Source organism: Erinaceus europaeus, chromosome 3 (genome assembly GCF_950295315.1).
Source record: "Erinaceus europaeus chromosome 3, mEriEur2.1, whole genome shotgun sequence".
Taxonomy (NCBI): domain Eukaryota; kingdom Metazoa; phylum Chordata; class Mammalia; order Eulipotyphla; family Erinaceidae; genus Erinaceus; species Erinaceus europaeus.
In genome coordinates, this window is record NC_080164.1 from 128,189,352 (window position 1) to 128,212,943 (window position 23,592).

At 38.8% G+C, this 23,592-nt stretch overlaps 1 protein-coding gene across 2 annotated transcripts in view; it reads left to right on the forward strand.

Moving 5' to 3' along the window:
* Positions 1–22,889, forward strand: part of BMP2K (BMP2 inducible kinase) — a 135,234-nt gene extending 112,345 nt beyond the window's left edge. For both annotated transcript variants that reach the window (XM_060187921.1, XM_060187923.1), the window contains one exon: positions 17,211–22,889. In XM_060187921.1, coding sequence (XP_060043904.1) covers positions 17,211–18,646 — 1,436 coding nt within the window. In that variant the 3' untranslated portion in view covers positions 18,647–22,889. The remainder of the gene's footprint in view (positions 1–17,210) is intronic.
* Positions 22,890–23,592: the final 703 nt, after the last annotated feature.

Sequence of the window (23,592 nt, forward strand, 5' to 3'; positions counted from 1 at the left end):
TGTGTTTCTTTTTTATCCAAATATACAGGAAGAGAGAGGGAGAGAGACCACAACATCAGAGCTTCTCCAGAAGCCAGTGGTAATCTAATGTAGTAGTGTTGGGTCTCAAACCTGGTTCATGTGCATGGCAAGGCAGGCAACCCACCCAGAAAGCTGTCTTCTCCCTTTGACACTTAAGTTAGTGACTTCCATTGCTAAATAATTTTTCCTCAAAAATACTTAACTGAAAACTTGTCAGTTTACAGGTCACATAAGAGAATTTAAAACCTACTCAAGGAGAGGGAATAGCTCAGCATGTAGTAGCACCAATTTGATGATAATATAATGAAATGTCTTGGTGTAAGTCTTAATTGAGTGTAGGAATTTGGGTCTTTTCCCAGCTTCCTGAATGTCTGTATCCTGGCCACTCCTCAGATTTGGTAAAATTTCCACTATTATTTCTTTGATTATAGTTTCTGCTCCTTTTTCTCTCTTCTTCTGGGATTCTTCTTATCCTTACATTTGCTTTTCTTATGGTCTGATGTTCTTGTAGTCACTCCATTTCCTCCAAATATTTCCCTCCATCTTCTATTTTAGAAATTGATAGGATTTTATTCTCTAATCCTGAAAATGTATCCTCTACATGGCTAGTCCTACTTCCAGCATTTTCCAATTGAGTCTGCTTTCCATTCAAAGTGTTCACATCCTGTAACTTAGTTTGGTATTTTTCTTTCAAACTTGTAATCTCTTCGATGAATCTTTCCTTGATTTTTTTTCCCCTCATGTTTTAATGCTGAGCTGGCTTCTATATTGTAACTAGAGTGTGTGTGTACCTTTATTGGCAATGTATTGAATACTTTCTCTAAAAATTATTTTGACTCTCCATCTTTATGGGTTTGTACAATGGGCTCATTTTCTATAGAAATCTCTGCTATTAGAACTGCTGACCAATTTTCTGTTTGCTCATTTAGCTTGTCATCTGTTGTTGATCAGCAGGTGGCACTGTGGCTCTATGCTGGGTTTCTCTTGTTTGACTTGTGAGGGGAGCAGAAGGGTGTTGAAGGAGAGAAGTGCCAATATGGTGCCTCACAGTAGTGTAGCAAAGCCTGGGTCCAATGGGAGTATTCCACCAGTACCCCATCCTTCCTGTACTCTTAGGCAGAAACCTGAACTCCTCTAAGTATTGAACAGAGAAAGGAGATCTCTTGGGAAATCTTTCTAGGGCCAGACCGTACATGTCTGTAGTCTCTGCTTTCTCAAGCTCACTGTATGGCTTGCAAAGTGGCTAGCCTTGTTTCTGCTCTGAAATGTCTTTTTTTTTTTTCTCCCTTCCACTACCCTTCATCTATGCTCTTCTACCCACCTTCAGATAATATAATGACCCCCCCCCCGAAATCTCAATTGGGTGCTGGTGGGGTTTGCTGTCATATTTCATTTAATATTGGCTATGTTAAGGGAGTTCACTTTGACTATTGGACCATGGCTCCACTTGGATGCCCTATAATCAATAGTTGTAAGACACCACAAGAGAGAAATAGTATCCTAACCAGAGTCATTAGAACACCATTCTATTGTAATTACTTTGAGGAAAGTATAATGCATATTATTAGAACACAAATAAAAAGCATTTAGTCAATTCAGGAAGTTTCATGTATTACCAAAATCAGTCATAGAGAAAAGACATAACTGAGGTATAAAGTCAGCACATTCTAGACAGTTGCTTATACATGTTACTAGATTTATAGCTCTCCTCCCACCTTTTTGGAAAGCAGTCACTTAAATAAATATAGGAACGGCTAAAATTTAGGATACAATAGGCAATATATTTAAACATGAGTTTAGGAAATGAAACTGAAAAAATCCTATTTAAAATTCATAGTAAATCAAATGTATACTATCTATGCCAACAACCTGGAAGAAGCAGTTTGCCACCATGAACAAATAGGAATGTCTATTCTTGTTTATTTGTTTATTACAGTAATATGTTTAGACAAAGAAACACAATGATAAAATTGAAGGCATTCTTAGCTCTGAAGTCACATTTTAAAGTACTTTTCATAGTATATTTGTAATCAACCTTATAACTTGTAATACTTGATATTCTCTTTCCTATAAAATAGACTAAATATTGAAATGATTTTTGTATTTTGTATAATTCCCATTTCTCAATTTTCCCCCCTATAGTTCACAAAGAGAATATGATTAAGTAGACTTCCATTACAGAAATTGATATGGTAAGTAGGATTGCTATAACTTGCAGCCAGGACCTTTCCTTAGCAGAAGATGTTTGAGAAAGGTGTTCATATGCTTAGATTGTGCCCAACATTAAGGATGTTCTTACTGTGCTATTAGACTAGTACATCAGTATTTTTCATTTTGTATAATACTTCATGAAAGAGTGAGAAGGTAGAAAAAGAAAAAAAACATCTTAATAATATTGAGAGGATATGAGAATAGGGAGAAAAATTAAATTTGTACAAATATTTGATTGTTTTAATTTTATTTTATTTTATTATTTTTTTTTTTTTTATTTAAGAAAGGATTAATTAACAAAACTATAGGGTAGGAGGGGTACAACTCCACACAATTCCCACCCCCCGATCTCCATATCCCACCCCCTCCCCCGATAGCTTTCCCATTCTCTATCCCTCTGGGAGCATGGACCCAGGGTCATTGAGGGTTGCAGAAGGTAGAAGGTCTGGCTTCTGTAATTGCTTCCTCGCTGAACATGGGCGTTGACTGGTCGGTCCATACTCCCAGTCTGCCTCTCTCTTTCCCTAGTAGGATGGGTCTCTGGGGAAGCTGAGCTCCAGGACACATTGGTGGTGTCTTCAATCCAGGGAAGTCTGGCCGGCATCCTGATGACACCTGGAACCTGGTGACTGAAAGGAGAGTTAACATACAAAGCCAAACAAATTGTTGAGCAATCATGGACCCAAAGCTTGGAAAAGTGGAGAGGAAGTATTAGGGAGGTACTCACTGCAGACTCTAGTATACTTCTGCTTTCTTACTTTGGTGCCATACTCCAAACTCAGTCAATTTCTGCTTTGCGTTTCTACTTCTTTTTTTTTTTTTTTTTACATGCATAACATTCCCCAGATTCCCATTTAGCAATACAACCCCCACTATTTCATTCATCATTTTTCATGGACCTGTATTCTCCACACCCACCCACCCACCCACCCCAGAGTCTTTTACTTTGGTGTAATACTCCAATTCCATTTCAGGTTCGACTTGTGTTTTCTTTTCTAATCTTGTTTTTCAACTTCGGCCTGAGAGTGAGATCATCCCATATTCATCCTTCTGTTTCTGACTTATTTCACTCAACATGATTTTTTCAAGGTCCATCCAAGATCGGCTGAAAACGGTGAAGTCACCATTTTTTACAGCTGAGTAGTATTCCATTGTGTATATATACCACAGCTTGCTCAGCCACTCATCTGTTGTTGGACACCTGGGTTGCTTCCAGGTTTTGGCTATTACAAATTGTGCTGCCAAGAACATATGTGTACACAGATCTTTTTGGATGGATGTGTTGGGTTCCTTAGGATATATCCCCAGGAGGGGAATTGCAGGGTCATAGGGTAGGTCCATTTCTAGCCTTCGGAGAGTTCTCCAGACTGTTCTCCACAGAGGTTGGACCAATTGACATTCCCACCAGCAGTGCAGGAGGGTTCCTTTGACCCCACACCCTCTCCAGCATTTGCTGCTGTTACCTTTTCTGATGTGTGACATTCTCACAGGAGTGAAGTGATATCTCATTGTTGTCTTGATTTGCATTTCTCTGACAATCAGAGACTTGGAGCATTTTTTCATGTGTTTCTCGGCCTTTTGGATCTCTTCTGTGGTGAATATTCTGTCCAAGTCCTCCCCCCATTTTTGGATGGGGTTATTTGTTGTCTTGTTGTTGAGTCTGGTAAGCTCTTTATATATGTTGGTTATTAAACTCTTATCTGATGTATGGCATGTAAAGATCTTCTCCCATTCTGTGAGGGGTCTCTTGATTTGGGTAGTGGTTTCTTTTGCTGTGAAGAAGCTTTTTAATTTGATGTAGTCCCATAGGTTTATACTTGCCTTAGTCTTCCTTGTAATTGGATTCGTTTCATTGAAAATGTCTTTAAAATTTATGCGGAAAAAAGTTCTTCCAATATTTTCCTCTAAGTATCTGATAGTTTCTGGTCTAACATCCAAGTCCTTGATCCACTTGGAATTTACTTTTGTATTTGGTGAAATACAGTGATTCAGCTTCATTCTTCTGCATGTTTCAACCCATTGTTTCCAACACCATTTGTTGAAGAGACTCTGCTTTCCCCATGTAATAGTCTGGGCCCCTTTGTCAAAGATTAGATGTCCATAGGTGTGGGGCCTCATTTCTGGGCTCTCAATTCTATTCCACTGGTCAGTGTGTCTGTTCATGTTCCAGTACCAAGCAGTTTTGATGACAATGGCCCTATAATATAGTTTGAGATCTGGCAGTGTGATGCCTCCGGTTCTGTTCTTTTTTCTCAAGATTGTTTTGGCAATTCTAGGTCTTTTCTGGTTCCAGATAAACATTTGTAGCATTTGTTCTATTCTCCTAAAAAATGTGCTTGGGATCTTGATGGGGATAGCATTAAATTTGTAGATGGCTCTGGGTAATATATTCATTTTGATGATGTTAATTCTTCCAACCCATGAGCATGGAATATCTTTCCACTTCTTTGTGTCTTTTTCAATTTCTTTGAGTAGTGACTCATAATTTTCAGTATACAAGTCTTTCACTTCTTTGGTTAGGTTTATTCCTAGATATTTTATTGTTTTTGTTGCTATAGAAAAAGGAACTGATTTCTGGATTTCAATTTCTTCTAACTTAGTGTTTGCATAGAGGAATGCCACTGACTTTTGAATGTTAATTTTATAACCTGACACATTACTGTATTGCCTGATGATTTCCAAAAGCTTCTTGCTAGATTCCTTAGGTTTTTCCATGTATACTATCATGTCATCTGCAAATAAGGAGAGTTTGACTTCTTCTCTTCCAATCTGTATCCCTTTAATTCCTTGCTCCTGCCTGATTGCTATGGCAAGAACTTCCAACACTATGTTGAATAGTAATGGTGATAGTGGGCAGCCCTGTCTAGTACCTGATCTGAGGGGAAATGCTTCCAGTTTTTCACCATTGAGTATGATGTTGGCTGTAGGTTTGCTATATATAGACTCCACTATCTTCAGGAATTTTCCATCTATTCCTATTTTTTGTAGTGTTTTGATCATAAAGGGATGTTGTATTTTGTCAAAGGCTTTCTCTGCATCTATTGATATGACCATGTGGTTTTTGGTCTTGCTTTTGTTGATGTGGTGGATCACATTGATTGATTTACGTATATTAAACCAACCTTGCATGCCTGGGATAAACCCCACTTGGTCATGATGAACAATCTTTTTGATATACTGCTGTATCCGGTTGGCTAGAATTTTGTTCAATATTTTCGCATCTATGTTCATCAGAGATATTGGTCTGTAGTTTTCTTTTTTGGTTGTGTCCCTGTCTGCTTTTGGTATCAGGGTGATGTTGGCTTCATAGAAGCTGGCAGGGAGTATTCCAGTGTCTTCAATCTTCTGGAAGACTTTTAAAAGTAGAGGTATTAGTTCTTCTTTGAAAGTTTTGTAGAATTCATTTGTAAAACCATCTGGTCCTGGACTTTTATTTTTGGGAAGATTTTTGATAACTGTTTCAATTTCATTAGCTGTGATGGGCCTGTTCATGTTATCCACTTCCTCTTTACTTAGTTTTGGAAGTTGGTAGGTATCTAGGAAATCATTCATTTCTTCCAGGTTCTCTAACTTGGTGGCATATAGTTGTTCATAGAAGCCTCGCATGATATGTTGAATTTCTGCAGTGTCTGTTGTGATATCTCCTCTTTCATTTACTATCCGATTTATTTGGGTCTTCTCCCTTTTTTGTTTTGTGAGTCTGGCTAAAGGTTTGTCGATTTTGTTTACTCTTTCGAAGAACCAACATTTACTTTCATTGATCTTTTGTATGGTTTTCCTATTCTCAATGTTATTTATTTCTGCCCTAACTTTAGTAATTTCTGTCCTTCTGGTTGCTTTAGGGTTCCTTTGTTGTTCTTCTTCTAGGTCTTTAAGATGTGCAATCAGGCTGTTTATTTGTGCCTTTTCTTGTTTCCTAATGTGTGCTTGTATAGCTATGAACTTCCCTCTTAGGACTGCTTTAGCTGTGTCCCAAATATTTTGATAGCTTGTGTCTTCATTTTCATTGAACTCTCGAAACATTTTGATTTCTTCCTTGATTTCCTCTTTGACCCAGAAGTTGTTAAGAAGTGTACTGTTGAGCTTCCACATTTTGGTACTGTTACTAATCTTTTGTTGATTGTTAAGTGTTAGTTTAATTCCACTGTGGTCTGAGAAGATGCTTGGGATGATTTCAGTGCTCTTGAATAGTCTGATGCTGTCTTTGTGGCCTAACATATGGTCTATCCTTGAGAATGATCCATGTGGATTTGAGTAAAATGTGTATTCCAGTTTCTTGGGATGAATGACTCTGAAAATGTCCAATAGTTCTAGTTTATCTATCTCTTCATTTAGCTCCCTTATGTCTTTACTGATTTTCTTCCTGGATGATCTGTCAAGTTGAGAGAGTGGGGTGTTGAAGTCCCCTACTATGATTGTGTTACTGTTAATATATTGCTGTAGCTCTTTCAGTAGAAGTTTGATGTATTTAGATGGCTTCTCATTGGGTGCATAGATATTAATAATTGTTAAGTCCTCTTGATTGACTGATCCTCTGAGCATTAAGTAGTGTCCATTCCTATCTTTTTTAATCTTATCTATTTTAAAGTCTATCATGTCAGATATGAGAATAGCTGTTCCTGCCCTTTTTTGTGGGCCATTGGCTTGAATGATAGTTTTCCATCCTTTCACTTTAAGTCTGTGTTTGTCTTGTTGTGTTAGGTGAGTTTCCTGTAGACAACATATTGTTGGGTTGTGTTTTCTGATCCATCTTCCTACTCTGTGTCTTTTAATAGGTGAATTCAGGCCATTCACATTTATTGATATCAAAGATTGAAGATATTTTAACGCCATTCTTGTATAGTTTTAGAGTGTTTTGATATATGTCCTATTTGTGGTGGTCTGGTTGTTTATAGGAAACCTTTCAGAACTTCTTTCAAGGCAGGCTTGGTGATGGTTGCTTCCTTCAACTGTTGCTTGTCTGAGAAGGTTTTGATGCTTCCATCTAGTCTGAATGACAATCTAGCAGGATATAGTATTCTTGGCTGAAAGCCTTTCTCATTGAGCACTCGATAGATATCTTGCCATTCGCTTCTGGCCTGTAGTGTTTGTATGGAGAAGTCTGCTGCTAATCTTATGGGTTTTCCTTTGTAGGTGACTCTTTGTTTTTCTCTTGCAGCCTTGAGGATCCTTTCTTTATCCTTATTCCTTTCCAATCTAAGTATGACATGTCTTGGTGTCTTTAGGTCTGGGTTAATTCTGTTTGGGACCCTCTGGGCTTCTTGAATCTTTATGTCTTTGGTGTTGTCTAGACTAGAGAAATTTTCAGCTATTATGGCCTGGAGAACGCTTTCTTCCTCCCCTTCTCTTTCTTCCTCTGGTAAGCCAATAATGCGTATATTGTTTCTTTTGAAGTCATCCCATAGGACTCTGTTGTTGTTTTCAGCATCTCTTAATCTCTTTTTGAGATCTCTTACTTCTTCTTTAGTTGTCTCTAATTCATCCTCAATCTTGCTAATTCTGTCTTCAGCCTCATTGATTCTATTCTCTCTGCCCTCTACTGCTTTCTGGAGTTCATCTATTTTGTTGCCCTGCTCTGATACTGTTTTAGCTTGTTCAGCTAGTTGCCTTCTTAGCTCAGCAATTTCGGCTTTCAGCTCTCTAATAACCATGAGATAATTAGAATTTTCTTCCATATTCTCATTTGTTGTTCCTGCAGTTCTGATTACAATTTTTTCAAATTCTTTACTCACTCCTGTTATTATTTCCTTAGCTAATGTTTGGATGTTGAACTCGTTGTTTTGTGCTTCGCCCTCTGGAGGACTTTTAGCTGGACTCTTGTCCTGGTTCGAGTCTCCAATATTTTTTCTTGTTGTTTTAACCATTTTATATAAGTTAACAGTTTTTTCAATCCCTGAGTTGGAGTTCAGTGGTGTAAAAGCCTTTTTTTTTTTCCCCCTGTAGGCTATGGTAGCCTGAGGGCTTTTAAACTATCAATAGGCTTCTTGGCTTAATCAATGACTCCTGACCAAGAGATAAAGCAGGGTGTGGCAGAGATAATCCAGTGGTTATGCAAAGAGACTTTCACAGCCCTTCAGCTAACCTGAGTTTCCCGGTTAGATCTCTGTGCCCTGGTGTCCCTCCCTGTTGCTGCTCCAGATTCTGAGGGTAGTAGCAATGGAGATTCAGAGTTGTACTTGGTGAGTCTCTGGGGAGTCCTTTCCTCCCTTCAGCTGTCCCCTTGTTGGTGGAGCAGACTGGAGGTGGTGTCTCCACTGACAAACTGTCGAACTGTTAGCAGTCACTTAATCTCTCCTTAGGCCCCTCTCTCCTTTCTGTCACCAGCCACGCGTGTTTGTACTCACGGGTGATTTACTAGGTTTCTGTGGTCATTCTAGTCCTGTCTTGTTTCGGTCCGGGTGGTCTCCTTTGGTATTCCTAGTTGATCCGCTGTTTTAATTTTATTAAGGGAGACAATAAAATAAAACCAAACTAGTCTCTCTACATTAGCAGAAAAATTCCCAAGAAGCCCAGACTTTTCAGGGACTAATGTGAAGCCATAAAGATGTCTTAAGCCATTGTTTTCTTGTTCTTTTGAAAACGGTATTTTTCAAATTATTTATGATATGTTTTATTACCAGAGCACTGCTCAGCTCTGACTTATAAGGGATTGAACCTGAGTTACTGCCCCAGACATGAGCTTTTCTGGTATAAACACTATGCATTTTATTCTCTCTATCCCCTTCAAATTCTTAATCTGTTTCTAAAGTATGTTTATTTATAAATCTGAAATAGAGTTTCCAGGATCCAAAAATGCTCATAGTAGATATAGTGGAATAGACATTCATTTATCTACTTGTTTCAGGTCATTTATAATACAAAGCTGAGCTAGTTTTGAATTAACCACAGAATTGAACATTTCCTTCTTTGCCACCCTCCCCCTCCCCCTTTTAGATTGACTTTCAACCATTGAGTCCAGACAAGTTACTGAAAGGTTGGAGTATAATGAGTGGGTGAGGTAATAGAGTTTGGCCCTGTCCTGGAGGTGATGACAACGATAATAAAATTTGTTGAAGGCTTATATGTCAAGGCACTATTATAAGTTCTCACTTTACAATGATTGTATGAAGTAAAACCTGCTATTATCCCATCTTATATATTAGGAAACAGTATTTATATAGTATCTTCCTCGTGATGATCATTGGATAAGCTTTATTAGCAATGCACTGATTGTGCATAAGGAGAAAGTTACAGTGACTAGATAAAGTGAAATCAGTATTTGAAGAGGGTTTACGCTTTTTTCTTAAGGAAAAAATGCATTATTTGGTTTAAAGTCTGAAAAACTAGAACTAAATCAGAGATGCTATAGGTAGTTATAACTTACAGATATAATAATGAAAATAGAAGATTATGTTGACACCTAAAAGAGGCCTTAAAAGTGGTAGTGAAAAGATCTGACAAATTGTATCAACTATAACAAATAAAACCCAGTTTTGAATAGCTGTTTAAAATAAAAACTGTAACATATCTCTTTCAGTACAAATTAGATAAGTTGACAAAAGGCAAACAGAATAAGTTGAAAGTGAAGGTGTAATTTGGGAAACAATTTTTATCAGAGAGTAAAGGCAACAGCATAGAAGACTGGGCTTAAAATATAAGAGTAACAAAAGGAAGCTTAGTTGGATGATGCTCTCCTGATGGAATCTCTCCTGAGCTAATGTTCCAGGAGACCTTGAGGGATAAAACTGTGTACTGTAGAAAATGACATTTTACCAGAGAAAGTGTAGGGTACCATTTCCCTCAAATCCTGCTTGTACGATTGCTTAGAAAGGATAATAGGTATTACACATAAGTAAAAGATTTTTTATAGTGGAGCAGATAGGTATAATCATAGGTTTCATAAAGTAAGTTCTTTTTGTACAATTTGTCAACACCTTGATTGTATTGCAAGTATGACAGATGCATATCTGTATACATAATAGTTCATAAACTCCTTATTTGAGACAATGAATCTGTTGATTGCTTTTGTCATAGGAATAATATTTTTCAGAATACACTTTGAGAAACATTGGAAATTACTTGAGCTGTCCATGAATTGGCATGAGGGGTATACATTATGGGTGACTTAAGTAATGTGAAGAAGTGAAATTTAAAATCTATCTTAGAGGACATATTTTTGCTTTTCAATAAAAGTTCATGATAACAAGTACTACAGCTAATTTAAAAGTAACCTTTGCTATGTAGAGGAGAAAAGAAATCAGAAAATTTACATCTGATTTGACTTTAAACTGTTAACTCTTAAGATAAACCTGCTATGAAATTTTAACAGGTAAAATATAAATTAGTAACAGATAAAAACATAGAGAGCTCCTGGTTGGCTGCATAGCGCTGATAGATGAATCATGAGTGGACTTTGAGTGTAACCTGGTGGAATTGTCTGTCTTCTCTCACACTCAACCTTCAGCTCTCCTAGGTTTCCTTTTCAACCCATCGTCATGGCCACTTTCTGCTCTCCTATCTACTTTCTTCTCTCTTGACTCTGTGATGTTGCACTGGTTTTGTTCCTTCTTTCTAGCACTTTCTCTTCTGCTGCTGACTTTTATACCTGAGGATTCCCATTTCGTCTCCTGTATGCACTTCCTAGATGCCTTTCCATCTTCTTGCTTTCTACTTCCCCTCTGCATGCCACTGACTCCCATATCATACTGTTCACGTCACAGATCTCTCAAGCTGTGTCTAGAGCCAAACTCTTGATAATCTATTACACTTCTTCATATTGACACTCTTCTCTCAACCTTTTTTTTCTTTTCTTTATTTTTTTATTTAATTTTTTTTTTTTATTTATAAAGAGGAAACATTGACTAAACCATAGGATAAGAGGGGTACAACAACTTCACACAATTCCCACCACCAGAACTCTGTATCCCATTCCCTCCCCTGATAGCTTTCCTGTTCTTTAACCCTCTGGGACTATGGACCCAAGATCATTGTGGGATGCAGAAGGTTGAAGGTCTGGCTTCTGTAATTGCCTCCCCACTGGGTGTTGACAGGTCTATGCATACACCTCTTTTCCTAGCGGGGAAGGGCTCTGGGGAAGCGGAGCTCCAGGACATCTTGGTGGGGTTGTCTGGTCGGCATCATGCTAGCTAGCATCTGGAACCTGATGGCTGAAAAGAAGAGTTAACATACAAAGCCAAACAAATTGTTGACCAATCATGGACCTAAAGGCTGGAATAGTGCAGATTAAGAGTTGGGGCGGGGGGGGGGGGGGACACCTCCATTTTGTAGCTAGCTCATAGGCATATTTTAGTTATATTCCAAAGGACCTGTGGCTATACTAGCTCTTTCTTTCTTTCTTTCTTTCTTTCTTTCTTTCTTTCTTTCTTTCTTCCTTCCTTCCTTCCTTCCTTCCTTCCTTCCTTCCTTCCTTCCTTCCTTCCTTCCTTTCTTTCTTTTTGCCTGAACCTGAAATCTGATATGCAGATAAATCCACGTTATTGTCTGGGGAGGTGATGTCATGGCTGGCAGAAGGACCAGAAAGCTGCATCAGGGAAGAGAGTAGCTCCCAAATATGGGAAAGGTGTATAAATACTGTTGACCATAAACCCCATTGATTTGATGTGATCTGGGGCCCATATTCAGCTTAGGAGCCTATGTGACCTCTGCGTCCCTGTAGATCTAAACTCACGTTCTGTGGTCATAAGGAGGAATGTTCCAACCTGCCCCATTATCAGCAGGACCCATCTTCCTCAGGTGTGGCATAGAGTATATTGTCCAGCCTCCTTTTGGAGGATGGAACATTTTCTAACATTGTTGATCCAAGATGAGGGCAAGATCCTATAGGGGCCCAGAAAGGGGTCTGTTGAGTTGTTCCTGATAGAGATGACCAGTAACAATGGAAAGAGGGGTTTATTTGAGGTCTAGGCCCATCATGTCTGTTTGGGAATCTCAGGACTCCCTAAATAGGGCCCCAGCTGATGGGGTGGCCTGCTGGTGACTAAAGGTCATTGTTAAAGTATGGCAGTCTCTTGCCCTTATTCAGCTTTTGCAGTCCTTGCTTTGATGAGGTGGTTTTTTTTTTTTTCTATGTTAACAGCCAGGTTTTTATAATTTATATCTGATCATGTTACTCATTTTTTAAACATAATTTTTCTTTTTTAAATTTTTATTTATAAAAAAGAAACACTGATAAAAACCATAGGATAAGAGGGGTACAACTTCATACTATTCCTACAACTAGAACTCTGTATCCCATCCCCTTCCCTGATAGCTTTCCTATTTTTCAAGCCTCTGAGAGCATGGACCCAGGGTCATTATGGGGTGCAGAAGGTGGAAGGTCTGGCTTCTGTAATTGCTTCCCTGCTGAACATGGGCATTGACTGGTCAATCCATACTCCCTGCCTGTCTCTTTCTTTCCCTAGGGGGGCAGGGCTCTGGGGAAGCGGGTCTCCAGGACACATTGGTGGGTTCATCTGCCCAGGGAAATCTGGTTGGCATCATGGTAACATCTGGTACCTGGTGGCTAAAAAAAAGAGTTAACATATAGAGCCAAACAAATTGTTGACTAATCATGAACCTAAAGGCTGGAATAGTTCAGATGAAGAGTTGGGGGTCTCTGTTTTGTAGATAGTGGTCCTATTTTAGTTATATTCCAAAGAGCCCATGACTATACTAGTTTCTTCTTCTTCTTCTCCTCCTTTTTTTTTTTTCTTTTTCCTGAAACTAACATCTGATATGCAGATAGATCCACATTATTGTCTGGGGGAGATAATGCCATGTCTGGGAAAAGGACCAGAAAGCTGGATCAGGGAAGAGAGTATCTCCCAGATATGGGAGAGGTGTATAAATACTGTTGACCATAAACCCCATCGATTTGATGTGATCTGGGGCACATATTCAGCTTAGGAGCCTATGTGACCTCTGCGTCCCTGTAGATTTGAACTCGCATTCTGTGGTCATTAAGTAGGAACATTCCAAGCTGCCCCAATATCAGCAGGACCCATCTTCCTCAGGTGTAGCATAGAGTATATTGTCCAGCCGAATAGGGCCCCAGCTGATTGAGTGGCCTGATAGTGACTAAAGAGTCATCGTTAAAGTATGCCAGTTTCGTGCCCTTTTTCAGCTTTTGCAGTCCTTACTTTGATAACGTTAGCTTTAGAGTGAGGGAATTTGCTCATTTTTTTTTTAAATGTTGTAATAGCTTTCTACTAAATTTAGATTTAGAATAAAATCTGAATTATTTATCATGATCATAAAGGAGCTTTCGGGGTCTGCTCCTTTCTGTTCTCTCCCACCTCATCTTGTGCCATATCCCACTTGCTCACTCTGCTTTAGTCACACTGGCCTGTCTTTAGGCCTTCAGCTATGCCACCTTCTTTCTCAACTTGGCCTTCATATATGTAGTAACTTCCTTGAAACAGCTTTCTCCTTGTCACCACCTCAGGAAGTCTTGGCTGGCAGTCCCAAGTGGCTGAACATACCCCCACCCCCATCCCTATTGCTTGTACCGCTGCTGTTACTTTAGATCCCTCCTTCAGTTCACATATACTCATCATCTCCCACATGTTTTGATTAGTTCCTGGGTACAGTGACTATGTTTAGGGTCATTACGGAGTGCAGAAGGTGGAAGGTCTGGCTTCTGTAATTGCTTCCCCACTGAACATGGGCGTTGGGAGGTCGATCCATTCTCCCAGTCTGTCTCTCTCTTTCCCTATTGGGGTGGGTTCTGGGGAGGTGGGGATCCAAGACACATGGTGGGGTCCTCTGCCCAAGAAAGCCGGGTTGGCACCATGCTAGTATCTGGATCCTGGTGGCCAAAATTCCCAGGTTGAAAGCAGCTTCCTTGCAGAGCTCACACCAGGTGTTGTCTTTAAGCCACTATCTTGGTTCCACCCCCAACTGTTTATTTTCACCATTGCATAATTAGTGTAGAACATGCAGTAAAGGGCCCTATAAAATGTTTCATTGCATCAAACTTAAAAAATAAGAATGACTAAATTCTGAGGAAAACATCTCTTAACTATAAAGCTGTATTTTCCTGTGTCACTATGTAATTAAATCATTGCCCAGTTCCGGTTTATAATGGTGCCAGGGACTGAACCCCAAACCTCAGAACATCAGGCATAATGTCTTTTGCATAACTGTTACACTTTCTCGTGGGCCTTTGTATAACTTTTTAATTGTATTGTGAATTTATTGACTTATATGTGTCTATAGCTATGGACTTTAAGCAGTCACTGCTTCATTAAACAAATACTTATTACAGGGGCTAGGCAGTGGCGCACCTGGTTGAATGCTCACATTACAAATACTTATTACAGAGTAGATGTAGAGATGAAATATATAATATAACAAATTATATAGACATCTGTTATTTTATTTTTAATATTTATTTATACCCTTTTGTTGCTCTTACTGTTTTATTTTGTAGTTATTATTGTTGTTATTGATATTGTTGTTGTTGGAAAGGACAGAGAGAAATGGAGAGAGGAGGGGAAGACAGGGGGGAGAGAAAGACAACTGCAGACCTGCTGCACCACTTGTGAAGCGACTCCCCTGCAGGTGAGGAGCCAGGGGCTCCAACCAGTTTCCTTACACTGGTCCTCGTGCTTTGGGCCATGTGCGCCTAACACGCTGCATTACCGCCAGCTCCCTAGACACCTAGAGCTAATAACCAGGTAGGGAAAAAGAAGAGTAAACAAACAGTTGCTATACAGTATAGTAGATGCCACAAATTAGATGGGGGGGGGGTCATCACTGCTCCTGGATGATTTTCATTTGGAAATAGGCAGGGAGAGGGAGAGGGAGGGAGGGAGGAAGTTTCCTTTAATGTGGTGGGAATTGGACTGGAATCTGGGTTGCACACATGGCAAAGCAGTGTATAATCCAAGTGAGCTATTTTGCTTGCCCCGTAATTAATATTTGAACTAGGCCTTTCAGGAGCACCAAATACAGAATGAATATATATATATTTAATTTTTTTAAATATTTATTTTATTTATTCCCTTTTGTTGCCCTTGTTGTTTTATTGTTGTAGTTATTATTGTTGTTGTCGTTGTTGGATAGGACAGAGAGAAATGGAGAGAGGAGGGGAAGACAGAGAGGAGGAGAGAAAGATAGACACCTGCAGACCTGCTTCACCGCCTGTGAAGCGACTCCCCTGCAGGTGGGGAGCCGGGGTTCGAACCGGGATCCTTATGCCAGTCCTTGTGCTTTGCGCCACCTGCGCTTAACCCGCTGCGCTACAGCCCGACTCACAGAATGAATATTTTTTTATAGGGATGCCTCTGAGGGGTTTTGCCACAGACACCATCTAGTAAGCAGGTTAGTGGGAGTGCTGGAAACACATACATACCAAGTACAGTGTAGAGCACTCCTTAAAATATACATTTATTAGTTTTTGAATATATATACATATGTATATACACACACACACACATATATATATATATATATATATTTGATGATTAAGAGGTCAGACAGAAAGGTAGCTTAAAAAGAATCTATCCAAAAGCCACTCATTTCCTGAGTTTGGATAGAGAGTGCTGGAGCTGGACTGTGTTTATAATAAATACCCCTGGAAGCCCTTAGGGTTAGAATCAAAAGATATGGCAGTACAGGCTCCAGGTCTCTAGGGAAGGTCACCCTGTGCTGGGCTAAGGATCAGAACTGTAAAAAGCTAGAAGATTCTTGATGGTCCATATTTATCACATAAAATTAACTGTTTCCAGGAAAGTTATCCTTGTAACAGTGAAAAGGAGCAATTTGAGGAATATGGGATTGGAGCAGGAAGGCAGGAGGTTTAGAGGCTTAAAAGACTCTGGAAACAAGTGATAGAAAAGGCAGTAGTCAAGAGATGTAAAAAATACTGTTCCTCTTCAGTGGGAACAGGGAAGATGTTGTCCAGATTTTTGCTGCTTTGTAAAGCCAGTTATATGGAGGTGTTATTCACAGATTTACTGGGTAACTGGTAAAGATGACATGTAAAGATGAAAGATGGGGAAAGGTATCTTGTGCCATAGAGACCATTATGATAATAATGGGAAAATAATGATTGCTCCAATGCAAGCTAATTAGTTTTCTTGATTCCAGATAGTAATTCCAGCTCTAGCTAATTGCTTTGATAATATTTACTCTTAGTCAAAGTATGGGAAGGGTGAGTGGCTGTGCGAGTAGGTCAACACAAATAGATCTCCACCTCTGGAAAAGCAATTAAGTATCCCATCAATAATGAGGGCTGTAAATTTTTCATGTAAGCTAATAGTACTATCTTTATTATTATAGGCCATCAGTGAAACTGTAAAACACTAGATTTGTGTGACACAATTTTATTACCTATCAAAGTGAACAAACCGATACTAATTTTTAAAAAAGAAAGCATGCTTTCATTGCAGTGCTTAGTAGTGTAGACAATGTATAATACTATAGTCAAGGCCTCCCTTGTGTCATCTAGAGGAGACAGATGTCCTTTGGTTCAGTACCTGGATCTGCGCTTTGGTCATGCTATGGGGATATACTCATGTTAACTCAAGATAGCTTAACAAAGCAAAACTAGAATGCCAATTAAAATTACATAGAATATGTAACTAAGCAGAGAAACTTTGGTGTATATAGCAATCAATATACAAGCAGTAGATTTTTTAATGTAGTTGAAATATGAAAGTTTTTAATGTAGGCTTTGAGCAGGGGAAATTGAAATTAGCTGAGCAGTCTTGTGATGATGGGTTATTAGATGTCCAGTTCTGGGTACTATAAATGAAGCTTAGTTGGTATGGAGGGTCTGTGATGAGTAGGTGCTAGGTATAGTGTACAGAGATTACTAAGTCTGTCTGCACTACCTATCTACTTGAGGACAACTGTATTTCCTAAGCTTAGATAGAAAGAACTGACCTTTCCCCATTACTTTAAGGAGTATTGGCAGTGCCATGTGTGTAATGTCTAGTAAAAATGGTTTTTTACATGCATTGGAATGCTATAATAATTTTTCTTTGAACCTCCAGGTTTGCCTGAAAAGAAAATTGAACATTCATCTGGGAATCAAGAAAATAACACTGCAAACCCTGTCAAGAATAGCAAAGCAAGTCCAGTATCTAAAGACCACCGAACTGGCAAGAGAACATCAGTACAGGGTCAAGGTCCAAAAGGTAATGATGAATCAGAAAGTGATTTTGAATCAGACCCACCTTCTCCTAAGAGCAGTGAAGAGGAAGAGCAAGATGACGAGGAAGTGCTTCAGGGAGAACAAGATGATTTTAATGATGATGATACAGAACCTGAAAATCTGGGTCATCGGCCTCTCCTCATGGATTCTGAAGATGAAGAGGAAGAAGAAAAGCATAGCTCTGATTCTGACTATGACCAGACCAAAACAAAGCACAGTGATTCTAATCCTGTCTACAGAGAAAAATCTGGCAGTGGACCCATCCAAGACCCTGGTGTCACACTCCTCACCTCCACCCTGCTGCCCTCTGATGGAGTAGACACTCTCAAACAGGAGTTTGATGAGTATGATGTGTTTGGCGCTGTCCCCTTTTTTGCAGTGCCTGCTCAGAAGCCCCAGCAAGGAGAGAAAGAAAAGAAGCACTCTCAACAGACCCACCTTCCTGCTGTGGGCTTAGAGCAGGAGGAATTTGATGTCTTCACGAAGGCCCCCTTTAGCAAGAAGGTACATGTGTCAGACTACCGGGCAGCGCAATCCCATGATGCACACACGCTCCCCAGTTGTCCTAGTACTGTGGATATATTTGGTTGTACCCCATTTCAGCTCTTTCCCGCATCTATGAATAAAAGCGAAAGCAGTGAGGATCTCTTTGGACAGGTGCCCTTTGAGGAAATCACTGGGCATCAGCAACAAAAAGTGAAACAGCGCAACTTACAGAAGCTATCCTCTCGCCAGAGACGCACCAAGCAGGACGTTTCCAAGAGCAATGGGAAGCGGCACCATGGCACCCCCACCAGCACCAAGAAAGCAGCCAAGCCTACCTACCGGACACCAGAGAGGGCACGAAGGCACAAAAAAGTGGGCCGCCGAGACTCTCAGAGCAGCAATGAGTTTTTAACCATCTCAGACTCCAAGGAGAACATCAGCATGGCCTTGACGGATGGGAGGGACAGAGGCACTGTCCTGCAACCTGAGGAGGGGCTGTTGGACCCTTTTGGTGCCAAGCCCTTCCATCCTCCAGATTTGCCCTGGCACCCTCCCCATCAGGGCCTGAATGACATGCGTGCGGATCACACTCCTGGCCTGCCCGGGCGACCCAGGCCCAACTCACTGCACGGCTCATTCCACAATGCAGATGCACTGAAAATGGATGACTTTGGTGCCGTGCCCTTTACAGAACTTGTGGTGCAAAGTGTCACCCCCCACCAGTCCCCACAGACCCAGTCAATTGAATTAGACCCATTTGGTGCTGCTCCATTTCCTTCTAAACAGTAGTTTCTTTGGAGGGAGTTTTGGCATTAACTCTTGTCTCAAAAAAAAAAAAAGTATGAATAGTTTTATGAATTTGCAAGAAAGTTTATTTGTGTAGCTCTTTATAGCATTCATTCTTAGAGGTTGGTCAGGATAGGGGATTTTTAAATAAGCCAAATAGAAGAAGGAAGTATCTCCACAGGGTAATGACTGATTTGATAGCTCTACCAGTCAGGAGAAAAGGGAGCTCAACTAAAAGCTTGAGCCCAGGGCTTCAGCAACTGACAAGACAGCACAGAAACCCAGGGGCAGTGTGTGGCACTTGTCAGTTGTAAAGCCACTAAAAGGGAACTAGAAAGCTGCATGGCTATTTTTATAGCAGAATGTTGTATGTGTACATAATCCCAGGTCAGTTTCACAATCAGTCCAGCATTTAAAATTAAATTTGTGCATACACAAGTTGAATCTGTGGAATTTTTTTTAACAGTCTCTTCCACACAGTTAAAAAAAAACACAAATCAATAATAATAATAAAATTGACTTCTTTAAAAGAATTCAAAGGGTACTTTCTGGTCAGAGCAGAGAGATTTTACTCCTTAGATCTCCACAAAGTGAGCCAGAATTAACTGACATTTGTGCCTAAAACTGTTTCTTTTTAAAAACAAGTGCCATTAAGTATGTGATAAATCCAAATAAGGCTAGAATAAAAAGAAATGAGAAATAATCTGACCTTTAAAAAGTGTAAAAGGAGAAAATGATGTAGAAGAGACAAATGGTAGAAACACTTTACATTCTGTTTTTGAATAGCTACTTGCCTGAATGTTTATTATCATGTTACTAGTAGAGCAGATTATCAGAAAAACTGGGAAGACAAGAAAATGTTATTTCAGGGAAAAACATATGTAGCTAAAACCCTGAGTTTTTAAGACGTTTACAATGTAAAATCATGTTACATTTAATAATGTACTTTAATTCCCACCTTCACCAAAAAATTCCCAAGTTATGAGCAACCATTTTGTAGTTAGGTTGGGAGGTGGAGTCATTTTTAGTTAAGTGCACAGAACAGTGAAACCCATAAAGCCTTATAAGTGGGACCCTCGTGTCCTGCTCCAAGTGCCTCTGCACTGACTACACAAGATCTGAGTATGGCTGTAATGTAGTAGGTGAGGAGGGACTAGCATCTTAACTCTGCTAGTTGATAGTGTCTTTAGTGAAAAGAACCCAGCTACCAAATTGCCTTTTTGTTTTTTTAATACCACAAATCCTAATTAGAAACTTGAGATTTTATAGAAATTGCTTAGTGAGATAGAAATGACATATATGAATTAATTTGAATGTAGTAGCTATACTTCCTGTATCTCCTTTATTTTTTAAGTTATAATTAACTATCTTTCCCTACAAAGTTAACATTCAGTAGTTTCTAGAACTATTAAAACCATTTACAAAAAGGGATGGAATCTCTTTAATAACTGGCACACTCCTTGATTACTGTATTTAAAATTATCTCTATTTGAACACAATTAAAGTGTATTTTAAAAATAATCTTACTAGGATCTCTAAATTATCGTGTCCTCATTGGGCTATTTGTTTTCACTATTTTAAGCCTGGAAAGTAGCAAAGTATATGCACTAGAGCATATATATTTTCCCTTTTAATTACTTATTTTTTCCTCTTTTATGTTTTAAATCACACAAAAATTTGTGGGCAGACCAAGCATTACATTACTGCTTAAGAGTAGTATGGTTAGAGTCTGATCTCACTAGTTATGTATTCTGTGCCAAAGGCAAGTATTGTGTTTGCACCTTTTTTTTTTCCCCTCCAGATTCTCAGGTTGATTAATACTGCTAACACAAGATGCTTAAGTAGATGTTCTTTAAAATTATTTAAAGTTGGTTCAAATGATACTATTTTAAAAGTGAAGAATGAAAGGTTACACACTGTAAATTCATGAACTACAGTAGGTTTGTGTCAAATAATTATTTTTTTTAAATGAAAATTTGTGGGTTGACCTGTACACTAGTGTGTTTCTTTGAGTATTTTAATCTTTGGCCTTGGTCTCTGCTAGACCTCATGTGTTCATGATTTAGAAGGGTACTGATGGATTAATGTGGTCACCTAGGTTAAGCATGAAATACAGTGAGTCTGATACTGAGGCTTTTATACCTGCTTTTCAATGCACTGAAATTTTAAATGATTTAGATGCCAATATAGATTTCATAATGCTAGAATACTATAACAGTGGAACAGAAATCAGCTTTGGCATTACTTAAATAAAATACTTATGTTCTTATGTTTACTATGTCACAGCGTTTCCTCTTAAGAGATTACAGCTCAGAGGAAACTTGGGGTTCTTGTGGGGGGATCTCCAGTGGGATAAAGATGGGGAGATTCCTTTGTGCTGAAATAGTGTAGTTTTCTCAAGGGAGTATAGAAGTAGCATTATTTTCCATTTCAGTCATCTCTTACTATAGGCCACTTTCTATAGCTGATGCCCAGGTAAATCCTTATTAGAATCAAGCTCCTAAGGCATGTGGTAGAGCTTATCACACACTTGGCTCACAGCACTCAGGATGCTTGGCTGTGAAGGGGTGGTCCAATTTTTGTTTAAACGTGGAAAGTTGAAATTACCTTCCTACCAGATGTTCACTGTGCTTCTAATTTAGCATGTGAAATAGTCACAACTCTAAACCTGTTATACTTGAACCAAGAAAAGTGAAATACTATGAAGCTAGCAAAAAATCTGAGGCCAAAGTTACTTCTAACAGCTTTAATGATGCATGATCTTTTAAAATATGGACTATCTGCTTAGTTATTTTACTATTACCACTTTAGCAAAATGTTAAGATTGGAAAAGACCAGCTTTGACCGCATTGACTACATCTGCTAGGAGCTCCAGTGGTACGATTGGTTAGCACACAGTTCTTAGATGAATCTATCTGCTAAGACACAAGTTGGTTGGTATATGTATATTAGATGGAGAGGGAAAGGTTATAGGCTGGAAGAAATCTTAATTGACTAGTATTCAGGAAGCATCAACCAGGAACGAATTTTCCACTCACCCTCTGTATCACTTCATGTATTTAGTCACAGTTACAGTGTTATTTGGAATTTTAGGTAGACCTTGAGATATTACTCAGTGTTTATCAGTAACAGATTGTTCTCCTCATTTTGCTGGTGGGAAATAGCACTGTGGAGCCCCCTCTTCTCAGATGTTCATCAGGCTGAGCAGTTTTCTTACTACCTAGCTACTCTGCTTTGTTTAGTTAGGTCTCTGTACTTCACAAACACTGTTAGAAGGTACATGTGTTAGTATCAGTAGCTCTGAGGAGTTTGGGTACATTTAATATCTGTAGAATGTGCAGATGAACCATTTTGTATTTCCTTTTTAGCAAATTTATTCAGCATTTTAGGTCCAATATTAAGTAAGCTGACAGATCTACTGTGAGAATGAGATGACAGACCTACTGTGAGAATAACATAGATGATAGTTTATTGGAAACTTTTATACTCAGTGATGTTTGTTTATTAAGGTAACTGTATACACACACACATGCATGTTCATGTCATAGCTCTCTACTGTGGAGTTGATGTGAATTTTTAGATTTTAAATGGAATTGCAACCACAATCACTTCTAAAAGAAAATTCACTCCTAGTGAGGGTTTACAGAAGCCACTAAAAAGAATAAGGTAGATGAAAATGCAAAGGGTAATCATTTGGGGTTATTTTTATTTTGAAATGTATAGTGCTACTTTCAAAAGAATTTTTATTCACATTTTGTGATTAAGAAGTCACCTAGTAGTAAGCAGTATAGTAGTAGTAAGCTACTTTTAATTGCTGGCAAACAGCTTTAAGTGCACTTTCTTTGATTATAGTTTCATTTTTGTTAAACTTGAATCTTCTGAAGCCTTTTATGTACCACTAAGCAAATACTTTAACTTAAATAAACCTGATTTACATCTTAATTATATTTCTAATTGTTACATAACATACTTTATAGAGTAACTTCAGTCCTCAACTGTAGGTGGGAAACTTGTGATACAGAATCTGTTACTTTTTTTTCTATTATGTCTAATTAAGCACTAAACAGATTTTAGTACTCTGTTGCCTTTACATTGCTTATTCTTATTGACTGATTTCTGTCCCTCATTTGCTTTTTGTTTTGTTTGAAATTAGAAGTTATTTTCTTACTATATTTATCATACCTACTGTTTTAATCTGCTTTCTTTAAATACAATAAATCCCAAATGGATTGCATATTCTTTATAACTAGTGACTTCAGTGTTTTTTTATTATTTAAGATTTGTTTGTAAACTTTGGTTCCTTCCTCATCACAGGTATTAAGAACCAGCCAGTGAAATGGGAAAATTACAATAGGGTTAGGCTTGGATATTAAGGAGCTCATAGTTCAGGATTTAAGTTGAAGAAAGTCTGTTTTGACTGGGCATTTTAGCAACACAAACATGTAATAGTATTATACAGTTTATTTTGTCATGACAACTCCTGATATTTACATTGAAGGTAAGGTAATGAAGGTAAGACAAAAACATAAGGGTTTCTATTTACTTCCTAAGAGTGACCAGAGCACTGCTTCAACAGATGTGATCATGCCAGAGATTGAAGCTGGGGCTCCAGAGTATACAAACAGTAATCTCCAGAGCCTTCTCAAAGGTCACTGAAGTGCGTTTGGATTGTTATTTGGCTTAGTGTTTTCTTGTTTATTTATATGGTGTATTAACACTAGATGGAGGAAAGAATCAGAGTACCACTCTGGCACATTTATTTCAGTGTGGGTGGTAGTGGTGTTGGGAGGGGTTTGGGTGGGCTGCTGAACTCAGGTCTTTTTAGGGATGGTCTACTTCTTTAAACTTGGACAGTTGAAATTATTTTCCAATCAGGTGTTAACTGTGCCCCTTTAGCATGTGAGACGGTCATAATTGTAAACCTACTATACCTGAACATCACCAAGGGA